This window comes from Balaenoptera ricei, chromosome 5 (genome assembly GCF_028023285.1).
Source record: "Balaenoptera ricei isolate mBalRic1 chromosome 5, mBalRic1.hap2, whole genome shotgun sequence".
NCBI lineage: Eukaryota > Metazoa > Chordata > Mammalia > Artiodactyla > Balaenopteridae > Balaenoptera > Balaenoptera ricei.
In genome coordinates this window covers 66,234,707-66,250,744 of record NC_082643.1, presented here as the reverse complement: position 1 = coordinate 66,250,744, position 16,038 = coordinate 66,234,707, and the positions used below count along the sequence as shown (strand labels likewise).

The 16,038-nt window shown below is 46.1% G+C and overlaps 1 protein-coding gene across 1 annotated transcript; it reads right to left on the bottom strand.

The window, feature by feature from the left end:
* Nucleotides 1–6,528: 6,528 nt before the first annotated feature.
* HOPX (HOP homeobox) lies at nucleotides 6,529–13,848 on the bottom strand. The gene is made up of 2 exons (XM_059924084.1): nucleotides 13,519–13,848; nucleotides 6,529–7,324 (listed from the first exon to the last, which is right to left on the bottom strand). The coding sequence occupies exons 1-2, from the start codon at nucleotides 13,660–13,662 to the stop codon at nucleotides 7,247–7,249; spliced, it is 222 nt and encodes a 73-aa protein (XP_059780067.1). The 5' UTR covers nucleotides 13,663–13,848; the 3' UTR covers nucleotides 6,529–7,246.
* Nucleotides 13,849–16,038: the final 2,190 nt, after the last annotated feature.

The window sequence follows — 16,038 nt, the reverse complement described above, 5'->3', positions numbered from 1 at the left end:
GGAGTACATCCCCAGTGCAGCAGTGCTGAAATATTTGTCAGAATACAGCAGATGGTGAAGCTGAAGAGAGAAGCTCTCTAGAAACCTTTGCTTCTTCATGCCTATAATTGTTCACAGAGCCCACACCATCAAAGCACCAGCCTTCTGAAAACCAAGAAATCTTATTGTCCTTCCTTGTCGACATAAACAGTGGCTCATGTCCTGCATCCCTGCCTGACTTACGTGTGCTCCACTGCCCCCTAGTACTTCCATCATGGGATGAGAATATGAAGTTTTAAATTATACCATTATTATTGCTAGTGACTTTGACATTGAATTTGGGCAGGTATACATTTGAAACAGTGTGAGGTTTTAAAATGGCCCTTTAGTGGACAGTGGAATATGTGGAACAAGATTTCTACATGGAGATGGCCAGGGTTGAGGGAGAGTAGCCAGATGTCCCCAGGAAGGTAACAAAATCATATCTACCATATATTTGCACTTAATTCAAAAAAGTATGTACTTATTATCCAAATATTATCTACCTGTTAGTAATCTTTTCCATTAATATGGAAAAATAATCTTTTTTCTCAAGTCCGCAGCGATTGAGAAATGTCTGGTACTCTGTCCAATTACTTTCAGGGTTTGTTGGCCTATGTATTCCTGGCTCTTTTCTACTCTAAGCTCCTGCTTCTCCTGGATTCATAATTCCCCTAGTGGCCAATATTCCTCCTTCCACGCACTCCTCTCTTCCTTTCTTCACTCTCCCATTAGTTAGGATTCTTTTTGCTGCAAATGACAGACACACCAAGAAGGGAATTCACTGGTTCACAGAGCTAGGAAGGCTGGGATGGCCTGAGGGAAGAGTGGACCTAGCTTCTGTCTGTCTGTCTCTCTCTCTCTTTTTCTAACTTCCATCTCTACCTGCCTCCATTGTCTCTCATTACAGTGTAACCTTCTCTACGTGGCTGGGTAGATGGCTGCCTGCAACCCCAGGCCTCCACCCTCACAACCCTCCATGCACGAGGTTAATAGAGAACTGCCCCTCCCGGTCCAGTTGGGAAAACTCTGGTGAGGGATTTTGATTGGCTCAGCTTAGGTCAAGTGCCCATACCTTGGTTCAGTCCCCGTGTGTGAAGGGAGGTGGCTTTGTGATTGGCCAGTCTGGGTCGTGTGTCTAATTCTGAGTAGAGTGGGGAACCTGGGACACTGTGATTGACTGCTCTACCAGGACCACATGAAGTGGGAGGTGTTCCCCAAATGTAAAGGAGTGGTGTTAACCCCTTTATAAGAAGAGAGCAGGCAGAAACAGAGCTTCTGCCGTCCACTGTGGGCCACAAATGTGGCCCAAGCAGCTCCTTTCCCGGCTCCCAAAGCATCACCAATGCACGGCTATTTTGTGCAATAGTGCTTTCCTAAAGGTAGAAGATAACAAACAGCAGTGACAGAATGGCAGCAGTGGACCAGCATTGTACAGGTGTTAATTTAAAATGAATATTTGACATTTTGAAGTCTCTGAGCCAACTCCACCAGCCTTCTGGGTCAGCCAACTCGTTGCTGGAGCCTGCACTCCAATACCAGATCATTCTTCTCCATCTCTCCTCTCAGTGCCTGAGGGCCCCAGCTAGCCTCCTACCTGAGCATCCATGGGACACAGTCCTAAGTTCCTGCTACTTTATTGTGCACAGCCACTGAATTCTTCATTTTTTTTTTTCTCCTTCTAGACCTATGTTTTATAGCCAAAAACACTCATCAGGACGCTTTCATAAACAAAAGAGCAAATTCTCCCTTAGGAAGAATCTTTCTAAGGATATTGCAATCAATAATAAGAAATACATATGTTGCTCTTCATCTTACTCCTGGCACACAGCTCCTAAAACCCTTGTAGTTTCCTAAGTGATAAGGGTAACTTGAGCATCTTTTGTTATAGTATCTGGTCTTTTGCCCTCAAATAGCTCCAATTTCTGAAGTAGCTCCAGAGTGAGAAAGGTGAAGGGAGCATCTTGTTATTCATAACAAGCCCCTTTCAACCACACCTGAATTTATGTCATGGAGGTGATTTTTGGAAAGCCCCTGGATAACCACAGGATGGGGACTGGTCACCGGGAGAACCAATCAGGTGATTAGAGGGTTGGAACTTTCAGCCCCACCCCTCCACCTCTGACCTCCAGGGGGGGGAGAGGGGCTGGGATTTGAATTTAATAGTGAATGGCCAATGATTTTATCAATCAAAAACCTCCATAAAAACCCCCTGAAGTACAGTGTTCAGAGAGCTTCTGGGTTGGTGAATAGGTGGAGGTGCTGGGAGAGTGCTGTGCCCAGAGAGGACCTGGGAGCCCCACATCCTTCCCCCGCACACCTTGCTCTTTGCACCTCTTCCATCTAGCTGGTCCTGAGTTATATCCTTTATAATAAACTGGCAATCTGGTAAGAAAACTTTTCCTGAGTTCCGTGAGCTGCTCTAGCAAATCAATCCAATCCGAGGAGGGGGTCTTGGAAACCTCCAATTTACAGCCAATCGATCAGAAGCACAGGTAACAACCTGGGCTTGCGACTGGCATCTGAAGTGGGGGGCAGTCTTGTGGGACTGAGCCCTTAACCTGTGGGATCTGAGGCTAAGTCCAGGTAGACAGTGTCAGACCGAATTGAATTGCAAGACATCCAATTGGTGTCACAGAATCGCTGCATGTGGGGGGGAAAAAACCCCACCTATCTGGTGTCAGAACTGAAATATTCTGAGTAGAGTGTTGTAGCAGAGAAAAACAAGCGTTTTTCATTTATACATCCTCTCAGAGCAGTGGTTCAAGCAGCAGCTACCTCCTAAAATGGTTTCTTCTCCCAGCTCCCTGTGTATTTATGCACTGGAAACATGCCTACCCTCAAGAATATTAAGGTTAATATTAGGGTTACCTCTGCATGGTGAGATCATGGTTAATTTTTATGGGGTTTGTTTGTTTTATTGTATGTTTGTTTGGGGTTTGTTTTGCTTATCTGTTTCTACAATTAACAAATGAAACTGGTGCCATTCAAGACAAGAGAAGAGGACAGAGCCTGCTGCTTCTGTACCTTTTAGCAGGAAACACAAAACTCTTCCCCACCAGAACTTCTCTGGTGGCGCAGTGGTTAAGAATCCGCCTGCCAATGCAGGGAACACGGGTTAGAGCCCTGGTCCGGGAAGATCCCACATGCCGCGGAGCAACTAAGCCCGTGCACCACAACTACTGAGCCTGTGCTCTAGAGCCGCGAGCCACAAGTACTGAGCCCACGCACCACAACTGCTGAAGCCCACGCGCCTAGAGCCCGTGCTCTGCAACAAGAGAAGCCACTGCAATGAGAAGCACACGCACCACAACGAAGAGTAGCCTCCACTCGCCGCAACTAGAGGAAGCCCACGCACAGCAACAAAGACCTACACAGGCAAAAAAAAAAAAACAAAAAAACTCTTCCCCAAAGCCTTTTAACACTGCCTCCCCGCCTCCCCCCACCGCGCGCTTAAACCTAAACCTCATTGGCCAGACTGTGTCACATGACCACAGCTCCGCGTGAGGATGAAAACAGGAGTAGTATTGTATTTTGGTTTTCCAGCCTCAGCAGCCTTGGTAGAGAAAGGAGGTAACAGAGAGAGGGGTTGGGAATAATTATCAGGCTAAGTAACCAACAGTGTCAGCAACAGAACTAGGACACACAGCAAAGAAAGAGGGGATTGTGCAGTTTTTCTCAGCCTGGGGTGGGTATTACCACTTTGGTGTGTGACCCTGGGTGTCCAGAAGAGACTCCTGATATTAAAAGTTAGTTAGAGCTCTGGGTTCTGGTTAAGACTTACCTCAGGCATCAAAATGAACCTTTCCCTGTCCTCATTAGTACTTTGTAGCAGTAGTAATTTTTTTTTTTTCAAATTTCAATAATTTATTTCATCTGACCCAGTGTATCCAAAACACTATGATTTCAACATGTAACCAAGAGAAAAATTATTAATGAGATATTTTACATTTTCTTTTTTCATACTCAGGCTCTGATATCTGGTGGGCACTTTACAGCACATCTCAATTTGGATTAGCCACATTTCAAGTGTTCAATAGCCACATGTGGCTAGTGGCTACCAAACTGGACTGCACAGCAAGCTCTAAAGAGAGCTGATCTAGAGTTAGAGGGGCTCTAAAAAGATTTTGAGGGCTTCCCTGGTGGCGCAGTGGTTGAGAATCCGCCTGCCAATGCAGGGGACATGGGTTCGGGCCCTGGTCTGGGAAGATCCCACATGCCGCGGAGCAACTAGGCCCGTGAGCCACAATTACTGAGCCTGCGCGTCAGGAGCCTGTGCTCCGCAACAAGAGAGGCCGCGATAGTGAGAGGCCCGCGCACCGCGATGAAGAGTGGACCCCGCTTGCCACAACTAGAGGAAGCCCTCGCACAGAAACGAAGACCCAACACAACCATAAATTAATTAATTAATTAATTTTAAAAAAAAAAGAATAAAGAGACTTTATTAAAAAAAAAAAGATTTTGATCTAGAGTTAGAGAGCTCTAGAGTACTAGCAATAGTAATTATTATTACTATTTACAAAGTGCTTTTTTTCTTTTAGTAGAGTATTGCTATCTTTGTATTACAGTTGAAAAAGTAAACTCACGGAGGTTAATATTGGTAACAAATTTACATTTAAAAGGGCACTGACTCTTTCCCTGAGGCCGCCCAGCAGTGCAGAGGTGGAGGTTCAGGTACATTTAAGATTTCACTCCACCTGCTGAACACTAAATCAACCTAATTAAGGTTGATGACAATGAGAAACTAGGGCAATGGGTAGGCCTCTGAAAAACTGACAGAGGAAAATGTGGCAAAGTGGTTGGTTGAAGTTGAGTGGTGGTTAAGGACTATGGTATCATCAGGAGTACTTCAAATGCAAGAAATGAACAAATAAAAAACTTGGCTCTAGTTAAACATATATATTAATTGAATAATTAATTAGTTAAAGGATACCTGATCCTCATTCCCTTCCAGCACCTGCTATTTAAGGACTGTTGACTCTTGGGCCTGATAAACACAGGAAGTGATCCTTCTGTCCTAAACATGCTTCTCAGCTCCCAGCTAAAGGCACACTCTCTGCCCAGCTGGTTAACTCTTCTTGTCCCGAATGGCTTATTCTAGAATCATGTCTCTGGTGTGCTGGAAAGACTTCTGTGCTGGGGCTTAGACCTGGTTTAGCATCTCTCTCATTGCCTGACATGGGCAAATCTCCATGCTCTGTCTGGATCTGCTTTGCCCACAGTCATATTAACAGCACTTTTTTTTTTCTCTCTGTTAGTCTGTGTCTATGAAAGTGCTTTGAAAGGTAAAGAATACTCTCTCTATGCGGGTATGTATGATGTGCTCACATTCCTGTATTGTCCCCACCTCCTCCCTTCCTTCTTTCCAGAAAGTGATGTCAGTATCCAGCCCTGTGCTGACAGATTCTCAGACCACCATCAATTAGGTTGCAGAGGAGCAAGCCAGATGAGGCTGTGCTGCTCAGACCCTGGTTCACTGTGTACTGTTTAGAGAAGAAATGTTTTAAGGTAGAGGACGAGGAAGCGTGCCAAGGATGTTTAATGGGGTCTTGTAAACATTTGTATTCTGCATAACCACTAGTATTTCTTATTCTGGGCTCTTTATTTTAAAGAACTGAAAAGACTGTGCCTGCATTGTAGGTAAGAGTTCAGAAGTGCACACCGGCATCATTCTGGGCTGGGCTGGCAGACACTGCTAGTGGCTTTTCCAATATCCATCCTCCCCTTCTTTCTTACCAACAGAACCCTAATTTTTCTCAAGGCAGTACTATGTCCAATTAAAAAGACTCACCTTCCCAACTCCCTTGCAGTTGGGAGTAGCCATGTGACCCAGTTCTGGCCAATGAGATGTAGGGGGAAGTCCCTAGATGGGGGCCTCCAGGAACCTTTTTTACAGGGAAAAGTCTTAGCTGGCATTTCCCTTTGCTTTTTCCTTTTTTACTTGAAATGCATCCATCTTGTCTCCATAAACACAAGAGCCACATGCTAAAGATAGGAAAGTAGGAAGATAAAATGTCTGCAAGTTCTTGGCAATCTTAGGGAGCAACCTACCTGCTGATTTCTTATGTAAAAATAATTAATCAATTAAACAAACATACAAAAAGCCTATTTGGTTAATCCATTGTAATCAAGTTACTGCTCCATGCAATCAAACACAATCTTAACCAATGGACTGCTAAGATGTTTAATGTGCTCTGATAGAAAATGGATGCAAATCGACTGTAGAGTCCTTTAGAGCAGTGCTGCTTAAGCTTTCACGTGCATAGACACCACCTGGAGAGCTTGTTGAAAATGCAGATTCTGATTCAGTAGGTCTGGATTGGAGTCTGAGATTCTTCACCTCTCACAAGCTTGCAGCTAATGCTGATGACGCCAGTCCTGGACGACTCTTTGAGTAGCAAGGATTTAGAAGATGACAGCTCTTTTGTCAGGTGGCTTCTATGTTGAGCTATTCTGTTTTTCTTTGATATGCTTATTATTCAGTTAAAAATCTGCAGAGGACTCAGTGCATTTTCAACAAAATGTTAAGGTTTTATTTAGAATATCATTTTAGAGACAAAAAGCAGTTCATTTTGTTTAGCAAAATGAATTTAACAAATGCATTTAAATAAGGTAAATTCAAGACTTTTGTGGATTTTTTTCCTTAGTTACTTGATTTTCTGCCAGTGGAAGTTTCTGTCTTCCAGCCTGAGTGCTTTCCAAGTTAATTCAGCTATAATCCAAGGAACTGCTTTATGGAATCTGAATAACTCAAATTCCCTCTGCATTCTCACTCAATCTCAATGTATTAAATGAAACACAAGGAAAATGACTTAGGGAAGTAGAATTAGAAGGAATGTTTCTCCCTCTTGGTCATGCTATCTTTTCAACAGAGGCCTTGTCTGTTCTGAAATGGATGGTGAAAGTAAATTGTTACTGGGAGGTGATGGTCAAAAAATAAACTTAGATGGTTTTCACACCATCTGTCATCATGACCCAAAGGAAATGCAAGCCACACCACTTCCAGCCAAGCCACTGCTTTACACAGAAGCTGCCCATAGCTTCCTATTGTTATTTTCTTTTCTAGTTATGTACATTAAAAAAAAAATCCAACGTTGTGTTAAATAGCAGGACAGCTAACAGAGGAGCATATGACACTACACTGAAAAACCAAAAGAGCTTGATTAAGCCAAGGAGAGAAACAGCAGATGGTCTTCATGGAGGGAAGCCGCCAATGACCACCGTCTCCTCAGTCTGTGACGGATCTGCACTCTGAGGGTAGGCCTTCTGATAGCCGCCACTGGGCCAGGCGCTGCTTGAACCATTTCTGGAGGAGGGAAATGTGCAAAATTACCTGTCACATACTGAAAAACTGAAATGTCCATTCCCTTTCTAAAAGTAGCTTCTGTGGCCCAGCTGGAAAAGAGGAAAGCAAGAACTGAGTCCCTGGGGATGGTTCTTCTCATTGTGATACTTATATTTCTGCCTCAGGACCTTTGTACATACTGTTTTCTATGCTTAGAATATCTGACCTTCATTATTTATCTGATGATAAATAATCCTCAGGGCTCAGCTTAAATAGAACCTTCTCAATGAAGCCTTCCCTAACCATTTTATCTAAAGTAGATTCTCCATCCATCTCCTATTCTCTATGTTAATACTTTGTTACCTTCACAGAACTTTTAATATCTGTAATTAATTTATTTGTGTATTCACTTGTTTTTAATCTACATTTCCTTCTAGAATATGAGATCCATGAAAGCAGAGTCTGCATATCTTACCATCATTAGCCCCTAGCATAAGGGCTTAACAGAGATTAATAAATGTTTGTTGAATGAATAAAAGAAATTGAAGCATCTCCTTGATGCCCCAGATAAATCTGTATGGCTGCTATACCCCATCAATGTGTGATAATCTCAAGGGCCTTGGTCATCAGTAGCACTTAGTAAGAATTTGTTGAATAAAATGAATGAAAAACTAAGCACTGAACAACCTTGGGGCACTCCTTTTTGAGGATCCATGGAGTAGTCTAGACCAATCGTTCCTGCTCCAGGGCCACTGAACAGTGAGAAAAGAGCAAGTGGGATTCCCAGTTTACTCAAAATCTAGCTCTGTGTGACCCAAATATTCACACCTTGCAAAAGTGACCATGGATTTAGGAAAAGCCCCAGATGGGATACTTCTAGACAAGGTACCATGTGAGGGCTAAAACATATTTTATGCATTTTAAAATGTATGTAAAGGCATATAGATCTGCCTTTATTATACCCCTGAAGGGCAGGGGATTCTGCAAAGTGGAGATAAGGAGACCCATGCTGGGGAATAGTCTGGGGTATGAACCAGGTTGGCCAGGAGGAATCTGGATTTTTAAACAACAACATTGAAGAGGCAATAGTGAAGAAATAGAAGCAGCAAGCATTAATCCACATGGGAGAGGATGAGTAGAGGGCTGTGTGGGAAGGCAGGACCTCCAGGCTTTATTCTCCTGTGCTTCCCAACCTTTCACACATCATGGCCCACTTTGAGAATGAAGACGTTTTCATGTCATACTGTAGGTGACCACTGGGGGCTTCCTGGGCCCTGCCAACAGGAAGCTCTATTGTAACCAACTGGCTCTGAGAACTTGAGGAAGTTAGAGCGCCAGTCAGCTCAACTGTAAATGAAGAGGTAAACTTAGGGGCTTCCTACCATCCCTTGTAGTGTTTCTAAAATTTACCTGTTCTAGGGGTCAGTAGATGAGGGGACAGAAAGGAAGCAAAAAGAACACAGCTGTGGGATAGATGCCAGACCTGGAATGTGCTGATGGAGATGGTATGGTGAGAAACACCTAGAGGGCTCTGACTTAGCACAGCCAGATGCAGATTCAACCTCTGAACAAACCGGGTGGGTTCTAGGGCCATGCGTGGGAAGACCTCATCTCTGCGGAGATCTAGGGAGTCAAAAGGCATTTCAGCATAAGCCCAACATGAGAAGAAAGGGGGAGAACCACAGGGGAAGGAGTGCTTCTAAGGCTCAAGGTCTGTAGAGCTAGAAGGGAGCGAGCCCACAGCACGGTCTAGGGCTCTGCACCAATGCTCACCTGGCTGAACAGCAAGGGACCATGCCTATAACTCTCCCTAACTGTTCAACAGTTTACACACTGAAGTGCCTAACAGCTGTCAAGATCAGTTGTCTTATATACCTTTGTACTGTGGGGTGGCAGCAGAGAAAAGTAATCTAAAGCCAGGGGCAGCAGACTACTCGTAGGGAAGCCTTCTCTTTGGGGGTTGCTCTCTGGGTGCCATAGTTCACTCCTGGGGATCTCCAACCTTAAGGAGAATACAGAGCTCATGTATCTTTGGTGGCTTTAACCAACGTTCTACTGCTAAAGGTGGGCATATTTGCTTCTGTGATCCATGTGTGTATTTAGTTAACTCTGGAATCTGGTGTGAGAGCAGCATAGTTCCAGTTTCATTAATGAGGTAGCTCTGCAGGGGTTTCAAGGCTACAAGGTCTGATTAAACAGAATTTCCAGTTTCTAGAGCTGAATAAATGGCAGAGTTTTACAGACTGACTAATTAAAACTTGGAGGGGGAAAGGCTCATTTTCTATCAGGATTCATTTAAGACAAAATGATTGAGCTGGCTTCATTCAGAAGAGCCACCCACATCTTTATACTAGTAATGAAGCAAAATATTAACGTACAGTTACTGAAAATAACTTCAGCAATGACCAAATCTGTGAATCGGTGAGTTGGCATCCAAATGCTTAATAAATTGAACCCTAGCATTGGGGGATGGGAGGAAGTTCAAGAAAAGCTCAACTATTTTCCACAGATATATATTTTTTAAATCACATATGTATATAATAATTTAGCAAACCAGTTGCTCTCCAACAAAAATCATTAAACACCTTGCTTGCTTTTTTCACCTCCGGAGCTGAATCTTATCACATCTCACTCACATCAATACTAATTTTCCACCTGGCTTTCTCCTTCTCTTCTTTGTTTCAGTCATCCCCTGGGAAAGACATTCATCCCTTGCTTGCTTATGAATGGATGCCCTCATTAGCCTTGCCCATTGATGGAGATTTATTTACTCTGAGAGAACAGATGATAATTAGACACTGTGATGGGGAAGGGGTGAGGCAAAATAATATTGTTCCTGTCCTTTTCTCTAGTAACTAACATTTCATTCTTTTTAGGAGGAGACCTTTAGAGGTCTTTATTCCACTGATAAGACATCTAACAACTAAAACCAGGGTTCTAGAAAGAGTCCCAGGACATCAAGAGGGGATAAAAATCCTGGAAACCAATCTAAGAACCAACGCCAACTACACTGGGATTGAATCAGTGATAATAGAAAATGGAAGATCATTCTAACCTCCCAAGGGGCTGATAAGAGCTTTCCCAGCCCCTTCTCACACTGACTTCAAAATGATAAAAGACACAGGGATCGGGATTCTGTAAGGTTTCTCTAATTTAAATATAGGAGATATCTAATTACTGTCATGAGAAAAAACCCATTCTAGGATCCCAGTAAATGCACCTTAAAAAGTTATTTCCATTAGAGCATCCTTCACCTCTTTCTGGGTTCCTATAGGTGTCCCTCCCCCGACCACCCCAAGTAGAGAACATTGTCCTACAGTGGGACAGTTATAAAGAGGTCAAAGCCCCCAGTCAGAGAATATGTCAACATTTTAGTCCCTCTTGCCTTTGCCAAAGTATCAGCAGTGTGAATCAGCTTGAGTTAACTATCTCATAGGAGCATCACATGCTTATTTTTCTTCTCCTAGTGTTACTTGTTCTAGGAAAATGAATACGAATCCAATTCTGGAAGTGGGTGGTATTAGGCATAAGGGACCAAGCATAGGAAATAAATATTATTTTGGCTTTGATGACCTTTTCTCATGGAAAAGGGCAATGCTAACAAGTAAAAGAAACAGGGGAAGTGCTGATACCAGACACTGCTTATGTTTAGGCCCAACAAACCTGGCCTCCATCAGTTATTTAAAGGGTCCCTACGGGGAAACCATTCTCACCCACCAGTGACATGGGGGTGAGAGGGTTGGGAAGGGGTTAAGGGGATGGGAGGGAAGGATGGGAAGTTGGAAGATGAGATCCAATCTGGTAAGGGATGACGGAGGGTTACCTAGGAAGCCTCTTTCCCTGAAACTGCTAAATTCTGCCTCTCTCTGAGCTCTTGGGTCTCAGATGCTTCCCTGTGGTTGATGCCAGAAGACAGAGGGGCAAGCCGAGCCGTGGCAATCTCAGGGAAGAAGAAGGTGTTAGCCTCGCGGCAGGAAAAGGAAGCGAGGAGCCCTGCTCTGAGGCTGACTCACTCCCCCGAATGCTTACTTCAGGGCTGAGTCTACCATTTGCTCATTTGAGGATGGGAGAAGAGGGGGGGATGGGAGAAGGGCTGCCTGAATGGGGCAGAGGAACCTGCTCTCTAGGGGTCTGAATTGGCTGACCTCAATTATAGAAGGGTGCCCTCTCTTTCTTCCTGCCCCTAACCTGATCTCAGTTCAGTTCTCTCGTATAAGGTGAATCTTGAGGAAAGATTGAATATAGGCTGAGATGACTCATTTACTGCATGGATTTTTTTTCAGGAAGAAATAGAACATAAATTGAATTTTCAGTGCTTCCCTCCCACCCCACCCAGTTGTTTCCATTCCTTTTCTGTGGAGACAAAACAGCATGGTAGTGAAGCGTCTGGGCCAGGGGGCCAGACTGCCGGGGTTCAGATCCCAGCGCTGCTACTCCCCAATGGTGGTCTTCAGCAAGTTATTTAAGCTTTCTGTACAATGGGGCCAAGAGTGCCCATCTCATAGCATTGTTGTGGCAAATAAATGATTTAATACTCGGAGAGTACCTGGAGCAATAGGCGGCAAGTGTCATCTGTTACAAAGGCCAGCATAATCATTCTGCTTTACAGGTAAGGGAATGACAGTCACTTGCCAAGGGAGAATCAGGCTAATACGGGGCCCATGGTAAACCCACAGCCTTAAAGTTGAGTTACTGTCTCTGTGATCACTCCTCTTTTCTAAATATAGTGTGGGATTGTAAATGACAACAGTTCAGCAGGCTGCCTCCTGGGGAGAGCTGGGGTTCTGAGAAACATGAGCTGTTAGACTTGGGTTAAAGTACATCACCTTCCATTAAGTTCTGGTTCTGCCTAGCCAGATATCTGTTCCCTTTGCAAAAGACTGATATGCTGGACTTTCTGTTTGACCTAGGAGAGGGAGGATTTTCTCTGGGCAAGTTCTCCAAAGGCTTAATTAGTAAAAATCATTTTGGACTTGGTATCCAAAATGGATCTTGGGGTCTTGGTTCTAGCATTCACTGGAGCTCCCATTACAAGCTTTTAAGCCTCAGCTAAGTATGATTCATGGTGAGGAGAGAACAAAATATCTGAATGCTCTGGTCTATAAGATGGGAAGAATAAGAAAGTCTCTGCTTTAGACCTGCGGCTAGAGGTGTGAATTGCTTTGGGCTCCCATGGGAGGAGAGGTGCTAGAGGAGTTCCAAGTGGCATAGTCATGCAGAACTATTTGTCTTTCCATGACCAAAGGGGAAATAGAAGTCAGAGTTTAGACAGGGGTTTAAGAAAAAAAAAAAAGGTGAAGGAGCCAATACTGCACCTTCTGCACCTAGTGGTTAAAAATCATGGGCAGTGTTGCATTCTCTACCCTAAACAATTTTCAGGATAATAGAGGAGCTTTTAAAATAGATAAATAAATCAATGCACTTATGGTGACATCTTTTTCCACTTCCTTCAGTTGTAATGTCAGATGTCTACCTTCTCAGAAAACTCCAGAAAAGGACCCTAAACCTTAGAGCCGTGGAATTTTTAAAAACCGGAACCAAATCTCCCTGGCTGCGTGCAATTTTAGCTCTGCAGCTAACCGGAAGCTGCAGCGCGATGTGATGCAAAGAGCGTGCATAATGACCTGTGCCATCACGGCAAGTCTCTCCCTCTGAACCTCAGTTTCCTCGTTTACCAAACCTGAGGGCTGAATTTATAGCTGATCACTAAGATCCCTTCCAGCTCTGACACTCCCGCTGAGAATAGATTTGAGGGCGTTGGGCTCAGAGGGCGCACACTGCACCTCTCCTGGAAGGTTTCGCTTCCAGCCCAGAGGAGAAAATAAACCCGGGAAAGCGAGACAAAAGTGGGCCAAGGGACGCTGCTCCCAGCCCGGAGGGAGGAGAGAGCGTTTATCCCGAGCTGTAGGGGAGAGTGGGAAAGCAAGGAGAAGGGAGGGTGGGCGTGGGGCTTCTAAGCAGCTCCCGCGGGAGCCACCGGGCTGGGGTGGAGGGACAGACCTGGCGCCCGTGGAGCCGGGAAGCTGGGATGCTGCGGTGGGAGCGATGCAGGTCTGGGCTCCCGGGGTGCGGGCAGAAGCGACGAAAGAGCCGGGGGAAGGAGGCCAAGAGGGAGCCGAGGGCAAGGGCGACCCCCCACCTTCTCGAGATCGCCCAGGCGAGGGTGGGCGCGGCGGGTCCCCGCGGGCAGGAGTCCGGCGCGCGCGGGGGCTTACCTGGGTCTCCTCCTCGGAAAGGCCGGCCTCGGCCGCGATCAGGCACAGAGTGGTGGGGTCCGGGTGCTTGTTGACCTTGTTGAAGTTGTACTCCAGGATCTCCACCTGGTCCTCAGTGGGGCCGCTCGCGGTCTCCGCAGACATGGTCCCGACACGGCTGCGGGAGAGGGAGAAGCGGCGGGGTGAGCGAGGCCCCGGGCGGGCGGGACGCAGGGAGGAACGGCGATCCGGGGCGCTGCCGGGCACCTTCAGCCCCCGGGGCTGTCCCCGCCCGCGGTCGCACGGCGCGCGGGTCCCCGGCGCTGCAGGCTGCTGCGGGAGCCTGCCCGGGCTCCTTCCAGGGGCGCGCGCCTAGGGGTCCCGCCGCTGAGCTGCGCGTCCTTGGGCTGCGCTCCTGCCCCGAATTTTTACAAGTTTCTCCGGGGTCAGTGGTCTGGGGTGGTGGGAAGAAGCTGACGCCGCGCCCTCCCGGCCGTGAGCCTTTAAGAAAGGAGTGGAGGAAGCGCGGCGGTGATTTTGAAAAGCCGTCGTCAAAGCTTCCTCCTGGGAGGAGCTGCCCTGGGTACAGTGCTGACAGATGGCGTGGCTGGGCAGCCCCGAGTCCGCGGCGGGGACGCCTCACCCGTGCGCGCCCTGCCGCCTCTAAAGCAGTTTAGCACTTTGCAGCCCTCGCCAGGGAGGGCCGCACACCCCTACACCTCCTTCAAGGAAATGACCCACAGGACAGAAGTTACTTCTCAAAGTTGGGGAAATGGGGGCGGCGCTTTTAATCTCTTCCTTTTACAGAGGTGAAGATAGGTCCGCAGTGATTTACCCCTGCAGTTCCTAAGGCCGGGAACTGAGCATCAGGAGAAAGTTCCACCTGAGGGCTTGTGTGAGTCACTCTAAGATCTGCAACCTCCTCCTCCATCCCTTCACCCCCGATTTTTCTAACTAAAGCCATGAGTCAGAGGCCTCCAGCCAACTCAGCTGTTCACTTCCCAGCGTGGCCTGGACATTGTTCCACAGGGTCCACCAGAGTCCACTTCACTATGTTCCTCGCTAGAAGAGGCCTTCCAAGATAGAGCCAAAACCCAACTGAGGATCTACAGCAGCTGTCTCTGAAATCAGACATCCCCTCTAGCTGTATTAAAATTAACTGTAAAGTCAAGAGAATTGGCCGGTTACCAGCTTCAAGGTCTCTTGTATTTCCTTGCTTTAGAGCCAAACATTACTCTAGCAGATCTGGGGCAACATGACTTCCTGCTACATCTCTCATACCTAAGTAGCCTCTGAAATGGGACCAAAAAATGGCAGATGTGCACCCCTCCCCTCCCCCCAATTTAAGATGTATTGAGGTATAGGAAGTTAGAGTCTTCAAGTTCTTGGCTGAGCACTTGGTAGAGACAGGTCAGCTCTTGCCATTGCTGACGGTAAAAGACAAGCACAAGTGTGGGAATCACGTTGGTTTGTTGTTTTAGCAAACAATTGCAAAATCATCCAGCGCAATCCTGAGTAGGTTTTGATGTGGTTTGTGCCTGGGGATGAGCCACACTCCACTGATCTGCCTGCATAATGTCCCCGATGCCGTGGCAACCTTTTCAAATGTGACCTGCACCCTGGGCTCCCTAAATAAATGTCTTTCCCTCTCCTCTTGGTCACCTGAAGAGGCTTCTCAGGTGAGACAAGAAGCCATTCTACTGTGAGAGATTCTGGGCTTAAGCCAGCTGTCAGGTCATAGTGAAATCTTCGTGATTTTAGGGAGTTCTGTGCATCCCCGCTTAATCTGTCCCCGTGATTCCTGTCACAGCGCTGAGGAAGGACGGGGTCAAGCCAGGTCGTAAATGCCTCTTCTCCTGTTGGCACCATCTCCCCCTTTCTCTGACACAGAACTTCAGAGCTGGAAAGAACCTTGGTGACCAGCAACTGAGAATGGAAAGCCTTGGCTTCAGTTTCAGTCCTGTGCTCTTCTAGACCCTTCTCAGCGGGCCATTCTGTCTTTAGTTTGGCACAAAAAAATCAGGAGGGCAACCGTGTAAATGCAGGCAGGGGCTTGTTGCTGTTTTGAATGGGCTTTGACTGCCCTCGTAGGATACCAGTTCCAGCCAAAGCTGCCCACTGGAACCACCCACCGCTGCGCATTTTGCCTGAAAAAACAAAGGAGAGGGGAAACTGCTGCCTCTGATTTTATTCCTTGCCCTAGAAAGGTTCCATCTAATTCCAGTTACACAGTTATGCTGGCTCTTCCAGGAAAATTTTTGCCACTGCTTTGTAGACTCCCCAGTCCTTCAGAAGTGTTCATCACATGCACAGATTTCTAAACTGGACTCAGATTCAAGGACTGTTCTACATGTACTTCTTTCCCTCTTTCGGTTTTTTAATTGCTATTATATAATTCATGGGTGACTCATGTTCTTACATTTAATCAGGTGCATTTTCTCTTACATTTTTGCAGCTCTCTTTGTATGAGGTTTCATGGAAAGGTCCACTTGACTTTAAAGTACTCCTTGGGTTAGTTGGCTGAGGGCCATTGGACTTGGT